The following is a 21,756-nucleotide window of genomic DNA, read 5'->3' as shown; positions in this document are numbered from 1 at the left end:
ATATTAGTCGGTTATAAATAACATTGAATTTGGGAATTCCTTAACAATTGTAACCGATGTTTTTATTTTAATTAATTGCAATATAATCCAAACCGCAACTGGGTGCGTCTCACCCGTCCATAGTCTGAAACGACCAAACGCGAACAGACTTTATAAAATATGTTTTTCTAAATCACGCGTCATACAATCGTAGAGCTTACAAAAATGTATGAAAAAATATAATAGTTGGTGAGAGAAGTGCGAGTCATAAAATTTGGTGGTCCTGAAAAGGACCGTTTTAAGGGAGGAAGATGGATAGTATTTAACACTACCGCACTACTTCTTTTTGGGAGCTGCGGTTTTCTTGATCGGAGTCTTCTTCGATTTGGGTTTGACGGCGGCCGGCTTTTTCGCTTTGGCTGGGGCCTTCTTTGGTGTAGTCGCCTTGGGTTTCGCCGCAGCGGTCTTTTTCGCTTTTTTGGCTGCTGGTTCACCCGCCGCGGGTTTCTTGGCGGCTACGAGCTTCTTCTTCTTCGGTGTTCCGGCGGCTTTGACTTTTTTGACGATGGATTTCTTCTTTTTGGCTACAACGGCCTTTTTCGGCTTGACCTCGGCGACGGGCAACTTGAAGTGTCCCGAAGCGCCGGTTCCCTTGGTCTGGACGACGGTACCGTTGGCGACGGCGGCTTTCAAAAACTTCCTGATGAAAGGCGCCAGCTTGGCGGGATCGACTTTGTAGTTGGCGGCCAAGTATTTCTTGATGGCCGGTAACGACGAACCTTTCTTCTCCTTGAGCTCCTTGATGGCCGACGTGACCATCACGGCGGTGGTCGGGTGCAACGCAACGGTCTTCTTGACTTTAGAAGCCGACAACTTCTTCTTGGCAGGAGACTTCTTCGCGGCCGGCGATGCGGCGACTGGAGCCGGAGTTGTAGCGACGGTGTCTGTCATGTTGATGATGAAATTGTTCAGGTATATATTTAAAACGATGGACAATCGACTGTTCACTGTGGCGATACCAAGTGTGCTTTGCTTTGCTTTGCTTTGAAGGGATGGCTATGCCGTTTACTATTCCAGGCTTATGCCTCTACTAGTGGATGGAAATTAAGAAGAAATGGTTAGATTTATTGGTCTGCCCAAGAGAGTGGGTAGGGTTTCAATTTACGTTTAGTATTTGGGGGAGGGTGTGTTTTACCTAGAAGTCGGATGTAAGTATGATTGGAGAAAGAATTTTTGTAGAACATTGATTTGGTTTGGGAACGAATGGAGTTTTGAATAGATTTGAAATTTGTCGATTTTAGAAGGACCGAATTTTTAACGATAGTGGGTAAACCCGTTATCGTGCGAATGCCGATGTTTTGAACAGATTCGATACGTCTCCAATGTGAGGGACCGATGAAAGGAGCCCAAGAGGGGCCAGCATATGAAAGAATTGGAGACGTAGAGTTTTAGAATATTGAGCTTTGAAGATTTTGGGACAGGGCTAGAACGGTTGAGAATGGGGTAAAGAATTCCGCGGACGCGAGTGGCTTTTTTGGTGATGTCTTGAACGTGTTTGTCGAAGGTGAGTTTGCGTCCTATTGTAACGCCGAGGTATTTGGCATGATTGGACCAAGTCACTGGATGGTTGTCGAGTAGTAGTGGTGGGATGTGAGTAGTATTGGAACGTCCGAAAAGAATACCTATTGTTTTGGTAGGGTTTATTTTGATTTTCCAGCGATGAAACCATGTGGTAGCTAGGTTGAGTTGGTGTTGTAATTGTATGGCTGCGCGTTTCGGGTTTTTGTCGAAAGTAAAGAACATAGTGTCGTCAGCGAATAGTGAGAGGTGAGCTTTAGGAGTTGTTGGTATGTCGTTAATGTAAGTCAAGTAGAGAGTAGGTGAAAGGCAGGATCCTTGAGGGACGCCTGCGAGTATGTGTCTGGTGGACGAGAATGAGTCTTCGATTTTTGTGACAAAAGTGCGGTCAGTGAGAAAGGATTCGATGATTTTAACGATTTCAGTCGAGATGTTGAGTTTGGACAGTTTGTAGAGGAGGCCGACGTGCCAGACCCGGTCGAAGGCTTTTTCCACGTCAAGGAAAATGGAGGCGGTGTTAACGTTTTTGTTAAAGTTCTGACTAAGTTGGTGAGTAAGTTTGGTCAGTTGTAGAGTGGTAGAGTGTTCAGGTCTGAAGGCAAATTGTTCTGGGCGGATTTTGTCTCGAAGATTGGTTTGAAGGTGAGAGAGGATGATTCGTTCGTAAATTTTTGATATTGAGGAGAGTAGAGCGATAGGTCGGTAATTTTCGGGAAGTTTGTGATCTTTACCCGGCTTAGGGATGGAAATTATTACTGCTTTTTTCCAAGCACGTGGAAAGTAGCAAATTCTGAGGGAGCAAATTATAACTTGTGTTAGGGAAAGTAGAATGTTATTCGGTAGAAATTTAAGAGCAGTGTTGGTGATGAGATCGACACCAGGGGCTTTCTTTTTGCGGAGGTTGTTTATGATTTTTTGGATTGTGCCAGGGGTGGTGAATAAATTAGATTTGGTGATACTTATGTTTCGAAGTAAGTTGGAGTGGGCAGAAACTTCTGGAAGGTCGGGACCAGGGTTTGGTTGGAATTGGAGTTCGAGAGAGTCAGCTATCAGCTCGGCTCGATCGATGGCCGGAAAAACTAGACCGTTGGGGCCGGTGAGAGGGTGGGATGCAGGACGTTTGTGGAGGAGACATTTGTTTAGTTTGTATATAGAGCCGTCCTGATGGTCAAGAGAATTAAGAAAAATGTCCCACTGGTCAGTTTTGTGAGTTTCGAGTAAAGTTCTGATTAGTGAGATTTTGGCGTTAAGTTGACGTTTGGTAGTCGGGTCACGGTTTCTTTGCCATTGACGGCGTAATTGGTTTTTTTCAGTTATTTCAAGTTTTATGTAGTGGATACCAAGTGTGTTAAAAAATGTGTAAATATATACAGTGCACCGTGCCAACTAGTAAACCAGTGTGATTCGCGTCGTCCTCCGAGCTACGGTTGTACAATCGTTTTTCACAATATCTCAACGGGAAATGGTGGTAAAAATCTGGCTTTGAACTTTTTGGAAAGCTAACTAAATTCTAAACGATCGCCAATGATTATTGCATCGCCACCCAGTACCACGAAACCACCACAAGTCGTTATTTCCACACTTCCGACCGGGTTTTCGTAAACCGTATTTGAATGTCTGCCGTATGACTGAAACCAGACGAAAATTTACAAAAATATTTTGGATTAATTCTCCACGAGTTTCCCGAGACCATAGAATTTGCAGATTTCCAATCGACCGATTTCCCGACGAACAGCGGCTGTTCGAATATGACGGTTTTAGGACTCTGCTACGGCACGGCGTCACCGGCGTTTCTACCTGAAATTTTAACGAGGCAGACCTTATCAATAAATCTCGTCTTCATCGTACTTAACCGAAATCATGTTGAATAAATAATTATAATGACACATTGTCAGAGGACTTCGGTCGAAACTCAATGCAGATTACCAACAATTTATGTTCATTTGTATGCACTTTTTGTCCCGACCTACCGATGGACCTGATAGCGTGATAAGACGTTTGAAAACTGATTTGAATACATTAAAATATTTACTTGAGATCGATAACAACACATTTTCTCGTTCCTAAACTCCTGACGTTAGGTTAGGTTAGGTTAGGTTAGGTTAGGTTAGGTTAGGTTAACGTTTCCTAAACTCCTGTCGATTTTGTTTAAATATTTAATGTTTTCCAAAATTTTAAATTCAAATAAAATAAATAAATAATCTTAAAATGTGTGCTGATCGACCTCAAGACAAGTAGTCATATTAACAACTGCAAATAGGTGTTCAGGAGTCTCATCGCGTTATATCTGGATAGACGAAAAGTTAAAAAAATAAAACAAAAAATGAACGTGAATTGTTTACGGTTCACCTGCGCAACGTCGTGGCCTGTACACGTACACGCATTTGTTGTGTCCGTCTTACAAGTGATAAAGTACATGAAAAAATTCACGCAATGCCCTCAGTTAATTCAAAGTTTCGTTGTAATTAGTTAAAATAAAACCATGGATTAAGAATTTCCCAAATGAAATTTTATTTATAACTGCATCAATGATTTAACTTATAATGACGTTTAATTACGTCGAGATATTATTATTATTCCCCGTCCCGGTATTTCTATAGAAACAAATTTTCTGAATTTTAGTTCCTACAACAATAGTTTACATTTTCTACGTGTTTGGACACCCTTTTTGCCAGTATTCTCAATATCGTTCTTTGAGGTTTTTCATTGGTGAGTTATTTTTAGAATGTTTTCACCAAATTGTTTGTTATCGACGGTAATACCCGCACAACGGCTATTAATAATATGAATATCTATCGTGTTTATAGCACCTATACTATTATACATGTCATCATGGTTAATCTATCGTATTATAGGAACCGATGTTTCTTGTAATATAACAATTATAATGTACATAATGAAATTCGAAAAATAACATTCTAAAAATAAATCATTAAACAAAAACCTCATAGCTTATTCATGGTAGGTTCACGAAACGAATGACGTAGTGAAATAGTGAATCACCACTGGAATTCGCAAAAAAGCTTTTTTTGTAATATTGAATTCGAAGTCCCGCAATATAATAATATCATAACAAGATTACGGTTATCAGCGTAACGTTATTTCTATGTTTTGACTTACGGTAGTATTTCAATTATAATCATGAAAAAAAAATATTATAGAATATAATCTATTATATTCGGAGCGTTATTCCGCGTGTTTTCTTAAACAAATTGGGAATTATCATTTACGCCTACGAATAACCACCAACTTGAACGGAATATTTCTTTATTCTAAGGTACTATAAACGACATATTATGGCATCATCATATGGTGGCCCTGAAAAGGGCCTTTTTAAGATGTTTTTAAACTTCAGAAGTAAGTATTTAACCTCCGAAACCGTACAGAGTACGACCTTGTCGTTTGAGAGCGTACACGACGTCCATGGCGGTGACGGTCTTCCTCTTGGCGTGCTCGGTGTACGTGACTGCGTCACGGATCACGTTTTCCAGGAATACCTTCAGAACTCCACGGGTCTCTTCGTAGATCAAACCGGAAATACGTTTAACACCGCCTCGGCGAGCCAACCGACGGATGGCGGGCTTGGTGATTCCCTGGATGTTATCACGGAGCACTTTACGATGACGTTTCGCGCCTCCTTTTCCCAGACCTTTTCCTCCTTTGCCTCGTCCTGTCATTTTGAATGTTGGAAATAGTGTTGGACAACTTGCTCGGATGTGAACTGAACGTTGACTGATACTTTTCTTCAGGTCGCAGTCCCTTTTAAACGTTTCTCACGACACCGAACCACCAATCGGAACCATGACCGGTTATCCCCCCACCCCCGCCGCTAAAATTCTAAACGTTAAACATCGTCCAATGAGGACGACGCATACCGTTCCCATTTACGTATATATACCGGTCGACAGTGTGTTCGAACCACATCAGTCGTCCGACATCCACGTTTTGCACACCAATCCAGAACAATCTAATCCAGCAGCGCAATGGCACGTACCAAGCAGACAGCTCGTAAATCTACCGGCGGAAAGGCGCCCAGGAAACAGTTGGCCACCAAAGCCGCACGTAAGAGCGCACCCGCCACCGGAGGAGTGAAAAAACCACATCGTTACCGTCCGGGAACCGTTGCCCTCCGTGAAATCCGTCGTTATCAGAAGAGCACAGAACTTTTGATCCGCAAATTGCCGTTCCAACGTCTAGTGCGCGAGATCGCCCAGGACTTCAAGACCGACCTGCGTTTCCAGAGCTCCGCGGTCATGGCGTTGCAAGAAGCTAGCGAGGCATACTTGGTAGGTCTGTTCGAAGACACCAATCTTTGCGCGATCCACGCCAAGCGTGTCACCATCATGCCAAAGGACATCCAGTTGGCCCGTCGTATCCGCGGTGAACGTGCTTAACTTTGATCATCGTCATTAGTTATCATACCTTAAAAAGGCCCTTTTCAGGGCCACCAATACGTACTTGTATTCTGGCGATGGGCACGTATAATAGTGATTGTGTTAGTTTTGCATTAGCGGCAGTATATTTCTATTATATACATATTTTACAAAACCGGACAATAATAAATGAACAACCCAGGCCAAAATTATAAGATCAGGAATCGAATAATTCAACGGTGTGACAATATCCACGAGACCACGACGTTTAAAACATACGTTATAATACACGACACCACCAGCCGGCGGACTACCGTCTGTTTATTTATAGATACTCTTGTCACGAAGTTTGATAAATAGGTGTACGCCATTTACTACCATGTAAACATTGACATTTTTATTATCGATCAATAAACAATAATTGTCCAGGATTCTCGGTGTTTACATGGCTTCAATTAAGTAAAACACCGATAGTATCTAATTAAAAATTCCGAAAGACCCATGTTGACATTGTAGACGGGTATAATAATATGGTTAGGTATAACTTATTCAGTCGCTCACGTGTTGATATTAATATTTTCATTACCACGGATCGACAGACAACAACACATAATAACGGAATTGTCCCGGTTAGGTTAGGTTACCTAACCTAACCATACAAAGGGGTTATTTTTAGAATGTTTTTCCAAATGTCTTGTTATCGACGGTAATACCCGCATCACGGTATTTACAATACAGTTAAGTACTAATCTCGATACTTTATCGCGTCGTCATTTCCCAAATAACCGAAAACAGATACCTATTAGAATATTTTTAGAATTCATTTTGTATTTCATTGTTTGATTGCTAATCATCTGATTACCGTCTTGTCAAATTATACAACATAACTAGATTATTTTTAATGTCACAATCAAACCGTCAAAATATTTTGTTCTACTTATACAGTTAACACCGGGCGATTCTTTTATCAAACAACAATCAATATTTCATAAAGTGTAAATTTTTTTTTTTTTTTTACATCGTTTCAAATCGCTTATAAAACAACGTTTTTATTAAAAAAATTATATTTTTAAATATTTTTTATCCTTATAATTTTTTTAGATTTTTACTTTTTTATACGACAACATAGTGTTTTTTAATTTTATATTCCAAAGCAGAATATTTTTCTTGGTGTTTCGATACATGAAAACCGAATTTGGGACGAGTAGTTGATGAGTTATAAGTATTTAAAGTTTAGATGAGCGGAGTGGAGTGTTACGGGGTTACCCCGCGAAATGTTTGTCCACTTCTATGTATCGAAATACTAAGAAAAATATTCTGCTTTGGAATATAAAATTAAAAAACACCACGTTGTCGTATAAAAGAGTAAAAAACTTAAAAAATTATAAGGATAAAAAATATAATTTTTTAATAAAAACGTTGTTTTGTAAGCCGCCAGTGGTCAGCGTAGCCATATTTGAGTAAAATTAGCGTCTAATTAGAAACATTCGTTTGACGACGAGCCATCTTATTTTGACAGTGTACCTATTAATAATTCGATGTGATCATTTTTTATTAATCCGATTTTTAAGGTTAAAGGCCACAAGACGTGACGGCTTCCTCGAAATATGAAGGAAATGGAATTAAGTCACTTGAGAATCGTTATCCAAGTATATTTAATGTAAGATCGCGCCCGGTCTCGATTAAAAAATGTCAAGGCATTCGCTCAAAAATCTGAAAGCAACAACAGCTACACGTGTAGTACTACCTACACTGCCTAGTGCATCTGCTGAAAAAACTTCGGACCGACGTTTGTTTTGATTTTGGTGGCCCTGAAAAGGGCCGTTTTATTAACTGTGTTTGTTGGGTAAGGGGTATCGAAAGTTAAGCCTTCTTCTCGGTCTTCTTGGGCAAGAGCACGGCTTGGATGTTGGGCAACACACCACCTTGAGCGATGGTCACTCCGGACAACAATTTGTTCAACTCCTCGTCGTTCCTGATGGCCAATTGCAAATGTCTGGGGATGATACGAGACTTCTTGTTGTCACGGGCCGCGTTACCGGCCAACTCCAAAACTTCAGCTGCCAAGTACTCCATGACGGCGGCCAGGTATACCGGTGCTCCGGCTCCGACACGTTCGGCGTAGTTTCCTTTTCTCAACAGACGATGGATACGACCGACCGGGAACTGGAGTCCGGCGCGGGACGACCTGGTCTTGGATTTGCCTCCCTTCGATTTTCCTGCTTTGCCGCGTCCGCTCATGATTTTATAGTGCTTGGTATGGTTCAGATTCGATACTAGATGAGACTGATGTATAATTTTTCTTTGCTTTGCTTTGGGAGGGGCGGCTATGCCGTTTACTATTCCAGGCTTGTGCCTCTACTAGTGGATGGATTTTGGGGTTGATTGGTAGGTTCAGTTATGTTAGTCAGTCCAATTTAATGGGTATGGTTTGAGTAAACGTTTGGTGGTTGGAGGGGAGTGGGTTTTACCTAAGAGGCGGATATGATCGTATTCGGAAAAAGAGTTTTTGTAGAACATTGTTTTTGATTGAGAGCAAATGGAATTTTGAATAGATTTGAAGTTGGCTGATTTTAAAAGGACCGAGTTTCTAACGATAGTGGGCATACCGGTTATCGTGCGTATGCCGATGTTTTGGACGGATTCAATACGTCTCCAATGGGAGGGGCCGATAAAGGGTGCCCAGGAAGAGCCAGCATATGTAAGTATAGGGGTCACGTAGAGTTTAAGTATGTTAAGTTTTGTTTTCAGCGGAACGGGACTGGTACGGTTAAGTAAGGGGTAAAGCATACCACGGACGCGGGTAGCTTTTTTGGTTACGTCTTGAATGTGTTGGTTGAATGTAAGTTTACGTCCAATCGTGACGCCTAAGTATTTGGCCTGTTTTGACCAGTTAACGGGTTGGTTATCGATGGTTAGAGGTGGAATGTGGGTTGTATTAGAACGCCCGAAGAGGACTCCTACTGTTTTGGTCGGGTTTATTTTGATTCGCCACCTGTGGAACCAGTTGGACGCGAGGTTGAGTTGGTGTTGTAGTTGTATGGTTGCACGTTTGGGGTTTTTGTTACTAGTAAAGAACATCGTGTCGTCAGCGAAGAGTGAGAGGTTGGCTTTAGGAGTCGTTGGAATGTCGTTAATGTACGTCAGGTATAGCGTCGGTGAGAGACAGGAGCCCTGAGGGACTCCTGCGAGTACGTGTCTGGTAGTAGAGAAGGAGTGTTCGATTTTAGTGGTAAAAGTACGGTCGGTGAGAAAGGATTGGATGATTTTTATGATTTCTAACGAGATGTTGAGTTTGGAGAGTTTGTAGAGTAGGCCTTCGTGCCAGACGCGGTCGAAGGCTTTCTCCACGTCGAGGAAGACGGAAGCAGTGTTTAAGTCGTTGTTAAAGTTTTCGCTCAGTTGGTGGGTGAGTTTGGTCAGTTGTAGTGTGGTCGAGTGTTCGGGTCTGAAGGCGAACTGTTCGGGACGGATTTTGTTTTTGAGTTTGTCTTGTAGGTGGGTGAGGATGAGTCGTTCGTAAATTTTGGACAGGGAGGAGAGGAGGGCGATTGGTCTATAGTTTTCGGGTTGTTTATGGTCTTTGCCAGGTTTGGGAATGGAGATGATGACTGCTTTTTTCCAGGCAAGGGGAAAGTAGCAGATTCTGAAGGCGCTGTTGATGATCCGAGTAAGGGACAGTATAACGTTGTTCGGTAGGAATTTAAGAGCCGTGTTGGTGATGAGGTCGTCACCTGGGGCTTTCTTTTTGCGAAGGTTGCGAATTATGTCTTGTATCTGGCCGGGAGTGGTAAAGAGGTTAGATCGGGTGATGTCAAGGCCTTGTAGGTACTGGGAGTGAGCGGTTACGTCTGGTAAGTCGGGGCCGGGGTTTGTTTGAAATTGACGTTCGAGCGAGTCGGCTATCAGCTCTGCTCGTTCGTTGGCCGGAAAAACTAGGCCGTCGGGGCCGGTTAGTGGGTGAGATGCTGGACGTTTGTGTAAGAGACATTTGTTGAGTTTGTATATTGAACCGTCTTGGTGGTCTAGTGAGTTAAGAAAGATGTCCCATTGGTCAGTATTGTGCGTTGCGAGTAAGGTACGTATGAGAGATATTTTGGCGTTTAGTTGTCGTTTAATTGTCGGGTCGCGGTTTATTTGCCATTCGCGGCGTATACGGTTTTTGTCTTGTATTTCCAGTTTAATGTAGTCTGGTACTACAGTGGACGGGTGTTTGCGTGTCGGTACGTATACGCTGGATTCAACCGCTTGTTGGATATGTTTTGTGAGGTTTTCGATTGCCAGGTCGATAGACTCACGGTCGTTGGTCGGTTGAGTGGTTGAGTTCGGTAAGTTCGCGAGAGTTGTCGTGTATTTTTTCCAGTTAATAAACCGATTCGTAACCGGTGGAGAAGAAGAGATCGGAGTGCAGAGTGTATCTAGAAGAATGGGGTTGTGGTCGGAAGATAGTTCGTTGAGGTTAGTGATTTGGGTTTGATAGGGTAGTCGTACGAGGGCGATGTCGAGTATGTCAGGTCTGTATCGTGTGCATGTCGGGAAATGTGTGGGAGAAGAGGGAGCAGTTACAGAGTAGTCCGATTGTTGTGCGTGGTCAAAGAGGACACGGCCGGCAGCGTTAGTCGTGTGGCTATACCACAGCGGATGTTTGGCGTTGAAGTCGCCTGCCGAAATTTGCCATTCGGCACTCTTTGTCAAAAGGTCGAGGTCGTTTGTCGTTAGTAGGGTTCCGGGTGGTTTGTATACGGCTGAAATAAGTACTTCGTGGCCGTTGAGTTGTACGAGGATGGAAGAGGTTTGGATGGTTGTGTTTAGGGTAACTGGTTGGTGAATGATACGTCGGTTGACGAGAACGGCCGTGCCTCCGTGGGCGGGCGAGCCCCGCACGGGCGGCAGGTCGTTCCTGTACGTAAAAAAGTTAGGAATGTGAAGTCTGGCCGAGGGTTTTAGGTGGGTTTCGTTAAGTAGGATTATGTCGGTTTTCAGTTTTAGTGCTAAAGAGCGCAGTTCGTCAAGTTTGTGGTTAATGCCGTTTGAGTTCCAAAATAGAATTTTTAAGTTATCCATTTTGGGGGGATAGTATGGTTAAGAATGATTGTATTGCTGTTTGTATCAGGGTTTTGGGGTCCTGGTTGTTTACTATGGCTGTTAAGAGGTTGGTCAGGAGGTTTAAAATGAGGGACAGGTTAATTTGTGGGGCTTCGGGACTGGTCGGTTTTGGTGGTGGTGGTGGTGGGGGCGCTTGGCCGGTGGTGGCTGCAGCGTACGAGCGGGTTTGGGGTTTTATTGTAGTTGTTGGTGGGGGCAGGGGTGGTGTAAAAGATTGAGTTGTCGGCGGCAGGGATTGAGGTTTGGTTGTTGGTGGTGCGATTTTGGGTTTTATCGTCAAGAGATGTGGGCATCCGCGGAAATTAGCCGTATGAGGCCCGCCGCAATTGCAGCATGTCGGGGTTTGGTCGGGAGTTTTTTGGCATTCAGATGCCAAGTGATTTCCTGCGCACTTGACGCATCTGGGTGGGTGGCCACAGTTACGGGAACCGTGTCCAAAACGTTGGCACGAAAAACATTGTGCCGGGCCGGAAGGTTTAAGGGCTTCTACCGAAATCGTAAGATAAAATAGGGAGTTGAGAAGGAAGATATCCTTGGCGTTCGGGGTTGCCGCAATGTGTACGAGGCACATGGGCATCGGTTTTTCGGGAGTACCGAAACGGCGGATGTATTTTGTTTGGAAGTTTTGGGTTTCTAGTTCGGATTTTAGATCGTCAGTGGTGATGTCGATCGGTATGCCCTTTAGAACGACCTTAAGGGAACGATCTTCAGGGAGGCTGAAGGTATGGAATTCAGTTTTGCTGTCAACTAGGACTTTCTGAATTTGTCGGAAGTGGGTGGGGTCGGTAGTTTGGACGGTTATTTGTCCATTGGATGTGGTTTTGGCTGTAATTGCCGATGGAGTGAAGTTCGGAAGTTTGTAAATGGTTGGTGCGATTTTTCGCCAGGACGCAGAGTTTAAGATTAAGGGGGGTGGCCTGATTTGCTTGGGTTTGGCTGATGTCGGGGTTTGTTGTTCGGATGTTTTGGCTGGTGGAGGTTTCATAGTCGGGGCGGAGTGTTGGGCGGATTTGTTTGACTCGGTGTCGGAAGTGGAGCAGTTTGACGACATTGATATTGATGAGTCGGTCGACGGAGTTGGAGAGGGTGGGGAATCCCTCTGTGGACCTTTTAGGAAGGTGGACGGTGGGGATGGCGAGGCACGTGGACGTCCCTTCTTGGAACTCCCGGGTGTTTGCGCGGGGCCCTTCCGCTTGTTAGCTGTCTTGCCCATGGCAAGACCGTAACAAACTCAGGGTTTTAACACTGTAGCTCTGAAAAGAGCGATTTTCTGGTGGTGTGACGGGGGGTTTTAGGGGGGTTTGGTTTGGTCAGGGATGGGATTCTGCGGCAATGAGAGGGCGCGGCCCCTCGACAGATAAACGGTGGGAGGTGGATACCCGTCGCTTTCGCGACGGCTTACCTTGGGCGCTGGTGCCCTGTCGGAGTAGCGGTGAAAACGGCTGTTTTGAGTTGAAGGTTCGTGGTGTGAACCGTGGGCGCTGGAGCCCTGTTGAAGCAGTAAGAACGGCTGTTTTGTGGTTGAAGGTTCGTGGTGTGAACCGTGGGCGCTGTTGCCCTGTTGAAGCGTTGAAAACGGCTGGCTGTAGAGTAGTTGGCAGAGGACGTCTTGCTCGGATGTGAACTGAACGTGAACTGATGATGTATAATTTTCCTGAAATTTTCGTTTATATAGTAAAATTGTGGACAGCAATTCTGTGATTGGACAGAGATAACAACACTACGATACTACGTCACACCGTTCGGTTGATTTTCATTACCAAACGTTGTGGTTTTCGTTCGACATAATCGTGAAACGTACTCGTGGAGAAATTTCCATTTTCCGTTGTTATGGACTAATCGACGATTCTATTTATACCGTCATCACTGTGGGTTTTTACACCAATAAACGAACGGAATGTCGCTTGGGTTTGGTAATATATACCCAGTGATGTAATGTCAAATTATCACAACACACTTGGTAATCATATCACTCATCAGTTCACGTTCAGTTCACATCCGAGCAAGACGTCCTCTGCCAACTACTCTACAGCCAGCCGTTCTCAACGCTTCAACAGGGCAACAGCGCCCACGGTTCACACCACGAACCTTCAACCACAAAACAGCCGTTCTTACTGCTTCAACAGGGCTCCAGCGCCCACGGTTCACACCACGAACCTTCAACTCAAAACAGCCGTTTTCACCGCTACTCCGACAGGGCACTAGCGCCCAAGGTAAGCCGTCGCGAAAGCGACGGGTATCCACCTCCCACCGTTTATCTGTCGAGGGGCCGCGCCCTCTCATTGCCGCAGAATCCCATCCCTGACCAAACCAAACCCCCCTAAAACCCACCCGTCACACCACCAGAAAATCGCTCTTTTCAGAGCTACAGTGTTAAAACCCTGAGTTTGTTACGGTCTTGCCATGGGCAAAACAGCTAACAAGCGGAAGGGCCCCGCGCAAACACCCGGGAGTTCCAAGAAGGGACGTCCACGTGCCTCACCATCCCCACCGTCCACCTTCCTAAAAGGTCCACAGAGGGATTCCCCACCCTCTCCAACTCCGTCGACCGACTCATCAATATCAATGTCGTCAAACTGCTCCTCTTCCGACACCGAATCAAACAAATCCGCCCAACACTCCGCCCCGACTACTGAACCTCCACCAGCCAAAACATCCGAACAACAAACCCCGACATCAGCCAAACCCAAGCAAATCAGGCCACACCCCTTAATCTTAAACTCTGCGTCCTGGCGAAAAATCGCACCAACCATTTACAAACTTCCGAACTTCACTCCATCGGCAATTACAGCCAAAACCACATCCAATGGACAAATAACCGTCCAAACTACCGACCCCACCCACTTCCGACAAATTCAGAAAGTCCTAGTTGACAGCAAAACTGAATTCCATACCTTCAGCCTCCCTGAAGATCGTTCCCTTAAGGTCGTTCTAAAGGGCATACCGATCGACATCACCACTGACGATCTAAAATCCGAACTAGAAACCCTAAACTTCCAAACAAAATACATCCGCCGTTTCGGTACTCCCGAAAAACCGATGCCCATGTGCCTCGTACACATTGCGGCAACCCCGAACGCCAAGGATATCTTCCTTCTCAACTCCCTATTTTATCTTACGATTTCGGTAGAAGCCCTTAAACCCTCCGGCCCGGCACAATGTTTTTCGTGCCAACGTTTTGGACACGGTTCCCGTAACTGTGGCCACCCACCCAGATGCGTCAAGTGCGCAGGAAATCACTTGGCATCTGAATGCCAAAAAACTCCCGACCAAACCCCGACATGCTGCAATTGCGGCGGGCCTCATACGGCTAATTTCCGCGGATGCCCACATCTCTTGACGATAAAACCCAAAATCGCACCACCAACAACCAAACCCCAAACCCTGCCACCGACAACTCAATCTTTTACACCACCCCTGCCCCCACCAACAACTACAATAAAACCCCAAACCCGCTCGTACGCTGCAGCCACCACCGGCCAAGCGCCCCCACCACCACCACCACCACCACCAAAACCGACCAGTCCCGAAGCCCCACAAATTAACCTGTCCCTCATTTTAAACCTCCTGACCAACCTCTTAACAGCCATAGTAAACAACCAGGACCCCAAAACCCTGATACAAACAGCAATACAATCATTCTTAAACATACTATCCCCCCAAAATGGATAACTTAAAAATTCTATTTTGGAACTCAAACGGCATTAACCACAAACTTGACGAACTGCGCTCTTTAGCACTAAAACTGAAAACCGACATAATCCTACTTAACGAAACCCACCTAAAACCCTCGGCCAGACTTCACATTCCTAACTTTTTTACGTACAGGAACGACCTGCCGCCCGTGCGGGGCTCGCCCGCCCACGGAGGCACGGCCGTTCTCGTCAACCGACGTATCGTTCACCAACCAGTTACTCTAAACACAACCATCCAAACCTCTTCCATCCTCGTACAACTCAACGGCCACGAAGTACTTATTTCAGCCGTATACAAACCACCCGGAACCCTACTAACGACAAACGACCTCGACCTTTTGACAAAGAGTGCCGAATGGCAAATTTCGGCAGGCGACTTCAACGCCAAACATCCGCTGTGGTATAGCCACACGACTAACGCTGCCGGCCGTGTCCTCTTTGACCACGCACAACAATCGGACTACTCTGTAACTGCTCCCTCTTCTCCCACACATTTCCCGACATGCACACGATACAGACCTGACATACTCGACATCGCCCTCGTACGACTACCCTATCAAACCCAAATCACTAACCTCAACGAACTATCTTCCGACCACAACCCCATTCTTCTAGATACACTCTGCACTCCGATCTCTTCTTCTCCACCGGTTACGAATCGGTTTATTAACTGGAAAAAATACACGACAACTCTCGCGAACTTACCGAACTCAACCACTCAACCGACCAACGACCGCGAGTCTATCGACCTGGCAATCGAAAACCTCACAAAACATATCCAACAAGCGGTTGAATCCAGCGTATACGTACCGACACGCAAACACCCGTCCACTGTAGTACCAGACTACATTAAACTGGAAATACAAGACAAAAACCGTATACGCCGTGAATGGCAAATAAACCGCGACCCGACAATTAAACGACAACTAAACGCCAAAATATCTCTCATACGTACCTTACTCGCAACGCACAATACTGACCAATGGGACATCTTTCTTAACTCACTAGACCACCAAGACGGTTCAATATACAAACTCAACAAATGTCTCTTACACAAACGTCCAGCATCTCACCCACTAACCGGCCCCGACGGCCTAGTTTTTCCGGCCAACGAACGAGCAGAGCTGATAGCCGACTCGCTCGAACGTCAATTTCAAACAAACCCCGGCCCCGACTTACCAGACGTAACCGCTCACTCCCAGTACCTACAAGGCCTTGACATCACCCGATCTAACCTCTTTACCACTCCCGGCCAGATACAAGACATAATTCGCAACCTTCGCAAAAAGAAAGCCCCAGGTGACGACCTCATCACCAACACGGCTCTTAAATTCCTACCGAACAACGTTATACTGTCCCTTACTCGGATCATCAACAGCGCCTTCAGAATCTGCTACTTTCCCCTTGCCTGGAAAAAAGCAGTCATCATCTCCATTCCCAAACCTGGCAAAGACCATAAACAACCCGAAAACTATAGACCAATCGCCCTCCTCTCCTCCCTGTCCAAAATTTACGAACGACTCATCCTCACCCACCTACAAGACAAACTCAAAAACAAAATCCGTCCCGAACAGTTCGCCTTCAGACCCGAACACTCGACCACACTACAACTGACCAAACTCACCCACCAACTGAGCGAAAACTTTAACAACGACTTAAACACTGCTTCCGTCTTCCTCGACGTGGAGAAAGCCTTCGACCGCGTCTGGCACGAAGGCCTACTCTACAAACTCTCCAAACTCAACATCTCGTTAGAAATCGTAAAAATCATCCAATCCTTTCTCACCGACCGTACTTTTACCACTAAAATCGAACATTCCTTCTCTACTACCAGACACGTACTCGCAGGAGTCCCTCAGGGCTCCTGTCTCTCACCGACGCTATACTTGACGTACATTAACGACATTCCAACGACTCCTAAAGCCAACCTCTCGCTCTTCGCTGACGACACGATGTTCTTTACTAGTAACAAAAACCCCAAACGTGCAACCATACAACTACAACACCAACTCAACCTCGCGTCCAACTGGTTCCACAGGTGGCGAATCAAAATAAACCCGACCAAAACAGTAGGAGTCCTCTTCGGGCGTTCTAATACAACCCACATTCCACCTCTAACCATCGATAACCAACCCGTTAACTGGTCAAAACAGGCCAAATACTTAGGCGTCACGATTGGACGTAAACTTACATTCAACCAACACATTCAAGACGTAACCAAAAAAGCTACCCGCGTCCGTGGTATGCTTTACCCCTTACTTAACCGTACCAGTCCCGTTCCGCTGAAAACAAAACTTAACATACTTAAACTCTACGTGACCCCTATACTTACATATGCTGGCTCTTCCTGGGCACCCTTTATCGGCCCCTCCCATTGGAGACGTATTGAATCCGTCCAAAACATCGGCATACGCACGATAACCGGTATGCCCACTATCGTTAGAAACTCGGCCCTTTTAAAATCAGCCAACTTCAAATCTATTCAAAATTCCATTTGCTCTCAATCAAAAACAATGTTCTACAAAAACTCTTTTTCCGAATACGATCATATCCGCCTCTTAGGTAAAACCCACTCCCCTCCAACCACCAAACGTTTACTCAAACCATACCCATTAAATTGGACTGACTAACATAACTGAACCTACCAATCAACCCCAAAATCCATCCACTAGTAGAGGCACAAGCCTGGAATAGTAAACGGCATAGCCACCCCTCCCAAAGCAAAGCAAAGCAAGCACACTTGATATCGCCACAGTGAACAGTCGATTGTCCATCGTTTTAAATATATACCTGAACAATTTCATCATCAACATGACAGACACCGTCGCTACAACTCCGGCTCCAGTCGCCGCATCGCCGGCCGCGAAGAAGTCTCCTGCCAAGAAGAAGTTGTCGGCTTCTAAAGTCAAGAAGACCGTTGCGTTGCACCCGACCACCGCCGTGATGGTCACGTCGGCCATCAAGGAGCTCAAGGAGAAGAAAGGTTCGTCGTTACCGGCCATCAAGAAATACTTGGCCGCCAACTACAAAGTCGATCCCGCCAAGCTGGCGCCTTTCATCAGGAAGTTTTTGAAAGCCGCCGTCGCCAACGGTACCGTCGTCCAGACCAAGGGAACCGGCGCTTCGGGACACTTCAAGTTGCCCGTCGCCGAGGTCAAGCCGAAAAAGGCCGTTGTAGCCAAAAAGAAGAAATCCATCGTCAAAAAAGTCAAAGCCGCCGGAACACCGAAGAAGAAGAAGCTCGTAGCCGCCAAGAAACCCGCGGCGGGTGAACCAGCAGCCAAAAAAGCGAAAAAGACCGCTGCGGCGAAACCCAAGGCGACTACACCAAAGAAGGCCCCAGCCAAAGCGAAAAAGCCGGCCGCCGTCAAACCCAAATCGAAGAAGACTCCGATCAAGAAAACCGCAGCTCCCAAAAAGAAGTAGTGCGGTAGTGTTAAATACTATCCATCTTCCTCCCTTAAAACGGTCCTTTTCAGGACCACCAAATTTTATGACTCGCACTTCTCTCACCAACTATTATATTTTTTCATACATTTTTGTAAGCTCTACGATTGTATGACGCGTGATTTAGAAAAACATATTTTATAAAGTCTGTTCGCGTTTGGTCGTTTCAGACTATGGACGGGTGAGACGCACCCAGTTGCGGTTTGGATTATATTGCAATTAATTAAAATAAAAACATCGGTTACAATTGTTAAGGAATTCCCAAATTCAATGTTATTTATAACCGACTAATATAAACATTTAATTACGTCGAGATACTATTGCCCGTATCGGTATTTCTATAGGTTTTTCATTGATGAGTTATTTTTACAATGTTTTTACCAAATTCCTTGTGACCCGCACAATGGCTATTAACGACATGAATATTATTTATTATCAAATTATAATGTTATATTTATATCACCTGTGACAATCGCCAATTGTGTTGACGTTCTAATAATTCAAATAAACCGAGACGTGAATAGAAAGACAAGTCGTTAAGCGGTAAATAATATAACTAAATTAAGTCGCACATTTCGTTACGTTCGGGTTATTTTCATCAAATATTTCGATACTTTCAAGTTTCAGTTCGGAGCGGGACGAAGGCAGCTGTTTCTTCGGCGGCGGACATCTGAACGTCTGTCCTTGATACATATGACACAGCTCTACGTTTCATCGGAAGAGTCGGTGTTTACGCGTAAGTTTGTTTTAATTTTATTTTAGTGCTCAAATTTACCATTTTAGACTTGAATTGAATTAAATATTTATCGACACGGACGATTTGCTAACTCGGTGACGTATAAACGATTTAAATAATAATAACATTTTAATTACGTCGGTACATTATTGCTTGTGTCGGTATTTCTTTAGGTTTTTCATTGATGAGTTATTTTTAGAACGTTTTTACCAAATTCCTTGTTATCGACGGTAATAGCTGCACGGCGGCTATTAATGATACGAATATAAATCGTATTTATAGTATACTATTATATGTTTTCCAAGAAACATCATAGGGACCGATAAAATCCTTGAATAACCGGACGCCATTTTTTTTCGTGAATTTCTTTTTTACCCGACTATTTGCGTATGAATTATGCTGAAAAATACGGTTGAATCAGCGTTCGACGACGCTCAGCTGCTGTTTAGAACTCAACGCATTACCTACGTCATGTATTTTAAAATTTCATTCGAGTTTATTATTCAATAACAACCAATTTTTCTGGAGCCCTTATCAGTGTCACCAATGTATATGTCACCAGTAAAATATTACTACATATTTCAATGATACGTTTTGTGAAATTGTAAATTTTGCACGTTGTAATTTTGTGTTATTTAGCTACCTATTATCTATAGGTTTTGAGGTTAAAAAAAAAATCTAATAAAATTCGAAATTTACTTGTACCTATAAATAGCTCAAAAAGAGTAAAAATATTTTAATAATAATATTGTAAGATGTGTGGAAAATATAAATAAAAATATAATTTTTTTATCATAAATAAAATAAAATGTCATCTTGCCACCTGGGATATTATGATAATGTTATAATAAAAAATAAAAAAAACCCTTTTTTTAATGTTAAAAATATTACAATGCCGTTGTCGTACTTTTGGTACAACCGTGGCACTTGAACCAGAATTTGGCGGATGGTCGTTTTTGTTATTTGGATAGACTATATTATTTAATTTGGATAACTGTCGGGAATCGAATAATTCAACAGTGTAACAATATCCACGAGACCACGACGTATAAAACATACATTATAATTATACACGACACTAGCAGCCGATTATCGTCTGTTTATTTATAGATACTTTTGACCCGCGTTCTGGGGAAGTTTGATGAATAGGTACGCCATTTACCGAGTAAACACTGACATTGTTATAAATATATTTTTATTACTGATAGTCGATAAATAAACAATAATTATCCAGGATTCTCGGTGTTTATATGGCTTCAATTACGTAAGATACCGATTGTACCTAATTAAAAACCCGAAAGACCCATGTTGACATTACAGTCTGGTTAGGTATAGCTATTACTCACAGTCGCTCAAATATATATTAACGTTAATTTTTTCATTACCACTTATCGACCGACAGTTAACACATAATAATGAAATTTGCCGTGCCCATACGATTGGTTATTTTTAGCATGTTTTTGCCAAATCTCGTGTTTTCGACGGTAAAACCCGCACAACGTCTATTAATATCCATCGCATTTATAATAATACACACGATATTATATCATTCTATCAAAGAAGAACTCGATGTTTTAGTAAATTTCTTACGTAACCGGACAGCATTTTTTTTCGTTAACTATCCCGATAATCACGCAGTGCTCCCCGCTCTGTACACACTGCAAATGTTCAAAATATTCTACATGCGATAGTTTTAGTTCAAAAATAATGGTTGTTAGAGAACAGAAATTTTATAGCGATTGGTGGCCCTGAAAAGGGCCGTTTTAGTTGAGTAATGATATTTCACAAAACGGGAGACTTATTTGGAGCTGGTGTACTTGGTCACAGCCTTGGTTCCTTCACTGACGGCGTGCTTGGCCAATTCACCGGGCAACAAGAGTCGGACGGCAGTTTGGATTTCCCGGCTGGTAATGGTCGAACGTTTGTTGTAGTGGGCCAGACGACTGGATTCGGCGGCGATGCGCTCGAACAGGTCGTTGACGAAGCTGTTCATGATGCTCATGGCTTTGGACGAGACTCCGGTGTCGGGATGTACTTGTTTCAACACTTTGTAGATGTAGATTGCGTACGATTCTTTCCTCTTGGGCTTGCGCTTCTTGTCGGACTTGGCGATGTTCTTTTGTGCCTTGCCGGACGACTTCTTCATTGCTTTGCCCGCCGATTTTCCTCCTGGAGCCATTTCGAATAATTGTAAATAGACTTGTTGACGACTGAAACGTTGTGTACTGAGTGATAATTTGACTTTGCTTTGCTTTGGGAGGGGTGGCTATGCCGTTTACTATTCCAGGCTTGTGCCTCTACTAGTGGATGGATTTTGGGGTTGATTGGTAGGTTCAGTTATGTTAGTCAGTCCAATTTAATGGGTATGGTTTGAGTAAACGTTTGGTGGTTGGAGGGGAGTGGGTTTTACCTAAGAGGCGGATATGATCGTATTCGGAAAAAGAGTTTTTGTAGAACATTGTTTTTGATTGAGAGCAAATGGAATTTTGAATAGATTTGAAGTTGGCTGATTTTAAAAGGGCCGAGTTTCTAACGATAGTGGGCATACCGGTTATCGTGCGTATGCCGATGTTTTGGACGGATTCAATACGTCTCCAATGGGAGGGGCCGATAAAGGGTGCCCAGGAAGAGCCAGCATATGTAAGTATAGGGGTCACGTAGAGTTTAAGTATGTTAAGTTTTGTTTTCAGCGGAACGGGACTGGTACGGTTAAGTAAGGGGTAAAGCATACCACGGACGCGGGTAGCTTTTTTGGTTACGTCTTGAATGTGTTGGTTGAATGTAAGTTTACGTCCAATCGTGACGCCTAAGTATTTGGCCTGTTTTGACCAGTTAACGGGTT

At 44.0% G+C, this 21,756-nt stretch overlaps 6 protein-coding genes across 6 annotated transcripts; 2 read left to right on the top strand and 4 right to left on the bottom strand.

Moving 5' to 3' along the window:
* Positions 1 to 275: 275 nt before the first annotated feature.
* LOC132940219 (histone H1A, sperm-like) lies at positions 276 to 981 on the bottom strand. The gene has a single exon (XM_061007694.1). It carries the CDS (start codon positions 928 to 930, stop codon positions 316 to 318), a length of 615 nt encoding a protein of 204 aa, XP_060863677.1. The 5' UTR covers positions 931 to 981; the 3' UTR covers positions 276 to 315.
* A 3,895-nt stretch (positions 982 to 4,876) lies between these two features.
* On the bottom strand, positions 4,877 to 5,362 carry LOC132940230 (histone H4). Its single transcript, XM_061007705.1, has one exon. The coding sequence runs from the start codon at positions 5,232 to 5,234 to the stop codon at positions 4,923 to 4,925; it is 312 nt and encodes a 103-aa protein (XP_060863688.1). The 5' UTR covers positions 5,235 to 5,362; the 3' UTR covers positions 4,877 to 4,922.
* Positions 5,363 to 5,505: 143 nt separating this feature from the next.
* LOC132940221 (histone H3) lies at positions 5,506 to 6,209 on the top strand. The gene has a single exon (XM_061007696.1). The coding sequence runs from the start codon at positions 5,541 to 5,543 to the stop codon at positions 5,949 to 5,951; it is 411 nt and encodes a 136-aa protein (XP_060863679.1). The 5' UTR covers positions 5,506 to 5,540; the 3' UTR covers positions 5,952 to 6,209.
* A 1,564-nt stretch (positions 6,210 to 7,773) lies between these two features.
* Positions 7,774 to 8,171, bottom strand: LOC132940227 (histone H2A-like). The gene has a single exon (XM_061007701.1). The coding sequence runs from the start codon at positions 8,169 to 8,171 to the stop codon at positions 7,794 to 7,796; it is 378 nt and encodes a 125-aa protein (XP_060863684.1). The 3' UTR covers positions 7,774 to 7,793.
* A 9,320-nt stretch (positions 8,172 to 17,491) lies between these two features.
* LOC132940220 (histone H1A, sperm-like) lies at positions 17,492 to 18,197 on the top strand. Its single transcript, XM_061007695.1, has one exon. The coding sequence runs from the start codon at positions 17,543 to 17,545 to the stop codon at positions 18,155 to 18,157; it is 615 nt and encodes a 204-aa protein (XP_060863678.1). The 5' UTR covers positions 17,492 to 17,542; the 3' UTR covers positions 18,158 to 18,197.
* Positions 18,198 to 20,244: 2,047 nt separating this feature from the next.
* LOC132940226 (histone H2B-like) lies at positions 20,245 to 21,184 on the bottom strand. Its single transcript, XM_061007700.1, has one exon. It carries the CDS (start codon positions 21,091 to 21,093, stop codon positions 20,713 to 20,715), a length of 381 nt encoding a protein of 126 aa, XP_060863683.1. The 5' UTR covers positions 21,094 to 21,184; the 3' UTR covers positions 20,245 to 20,712.
* Between the last annotated feature and the right edge of the window lie 572 nt (positions 21,185 to 21,756).

Source organism: Metopolophium dirhodum, chromosome 3, assembly GCF_019925205.1.
Source record: "Metopolophium dirhodum isolate CAU chromosome 3, ASM1992520v1, whole genome shotgun sequence".
In the NCBI taxonomy this organism is placed as follows: Eukaryota; Metazoa; Arthropoda; class Insecta; order Hemiptera; family Aphididae; genus Metopolophium; species Metopolophium dirhodum.
This window is presented reverse-complemented; position numbering and strand designations above follow the sequence as displayed.

Coding starts and splice junctions, on each gene's coding strand:
- LOC132940220 (XM_061007695.1), top strand. CDS start 17,543: ATGACAGACACCGTCGCTACAACTCCGGCTCCAGTCGCCGCATCGCCG.
- LOC132940230 (XM_061007705.1), bottom strand. CDS start 5,234: ATGACAGGACGAGGCAAAGGAGGAAAAGGTCTGGGAAAAGGAGGCGCG.
- LOC132940219 (XM_061007694.1), bottom strand. CDS start 930: ATGACAGACACCGTCGCTACAACTCCGGCTCCAGTCGCCGCATCGCCG.
- LOC132940226 (XM_061007700.1), bottom strand. CDS start 21,093: ATGGCTCCAGGAGGAAAATCGGCGGGCAAAGCAATGAAGAAGTCGTCC.
- LOC132940227 (XM_061007701.1), bottom strand. CDS start 8,171: ATGAGCGGACGCGGCAAAGCAGGAAAATCGAAGGGAGGCAAATCCAAG.
- LOC132940221 (XM_061007696.1), top strand. CDS start 5,541: ATGGCACGTACCAAGCAGACAGCTCGTAAATCTACCGGCGGAAAGGCG.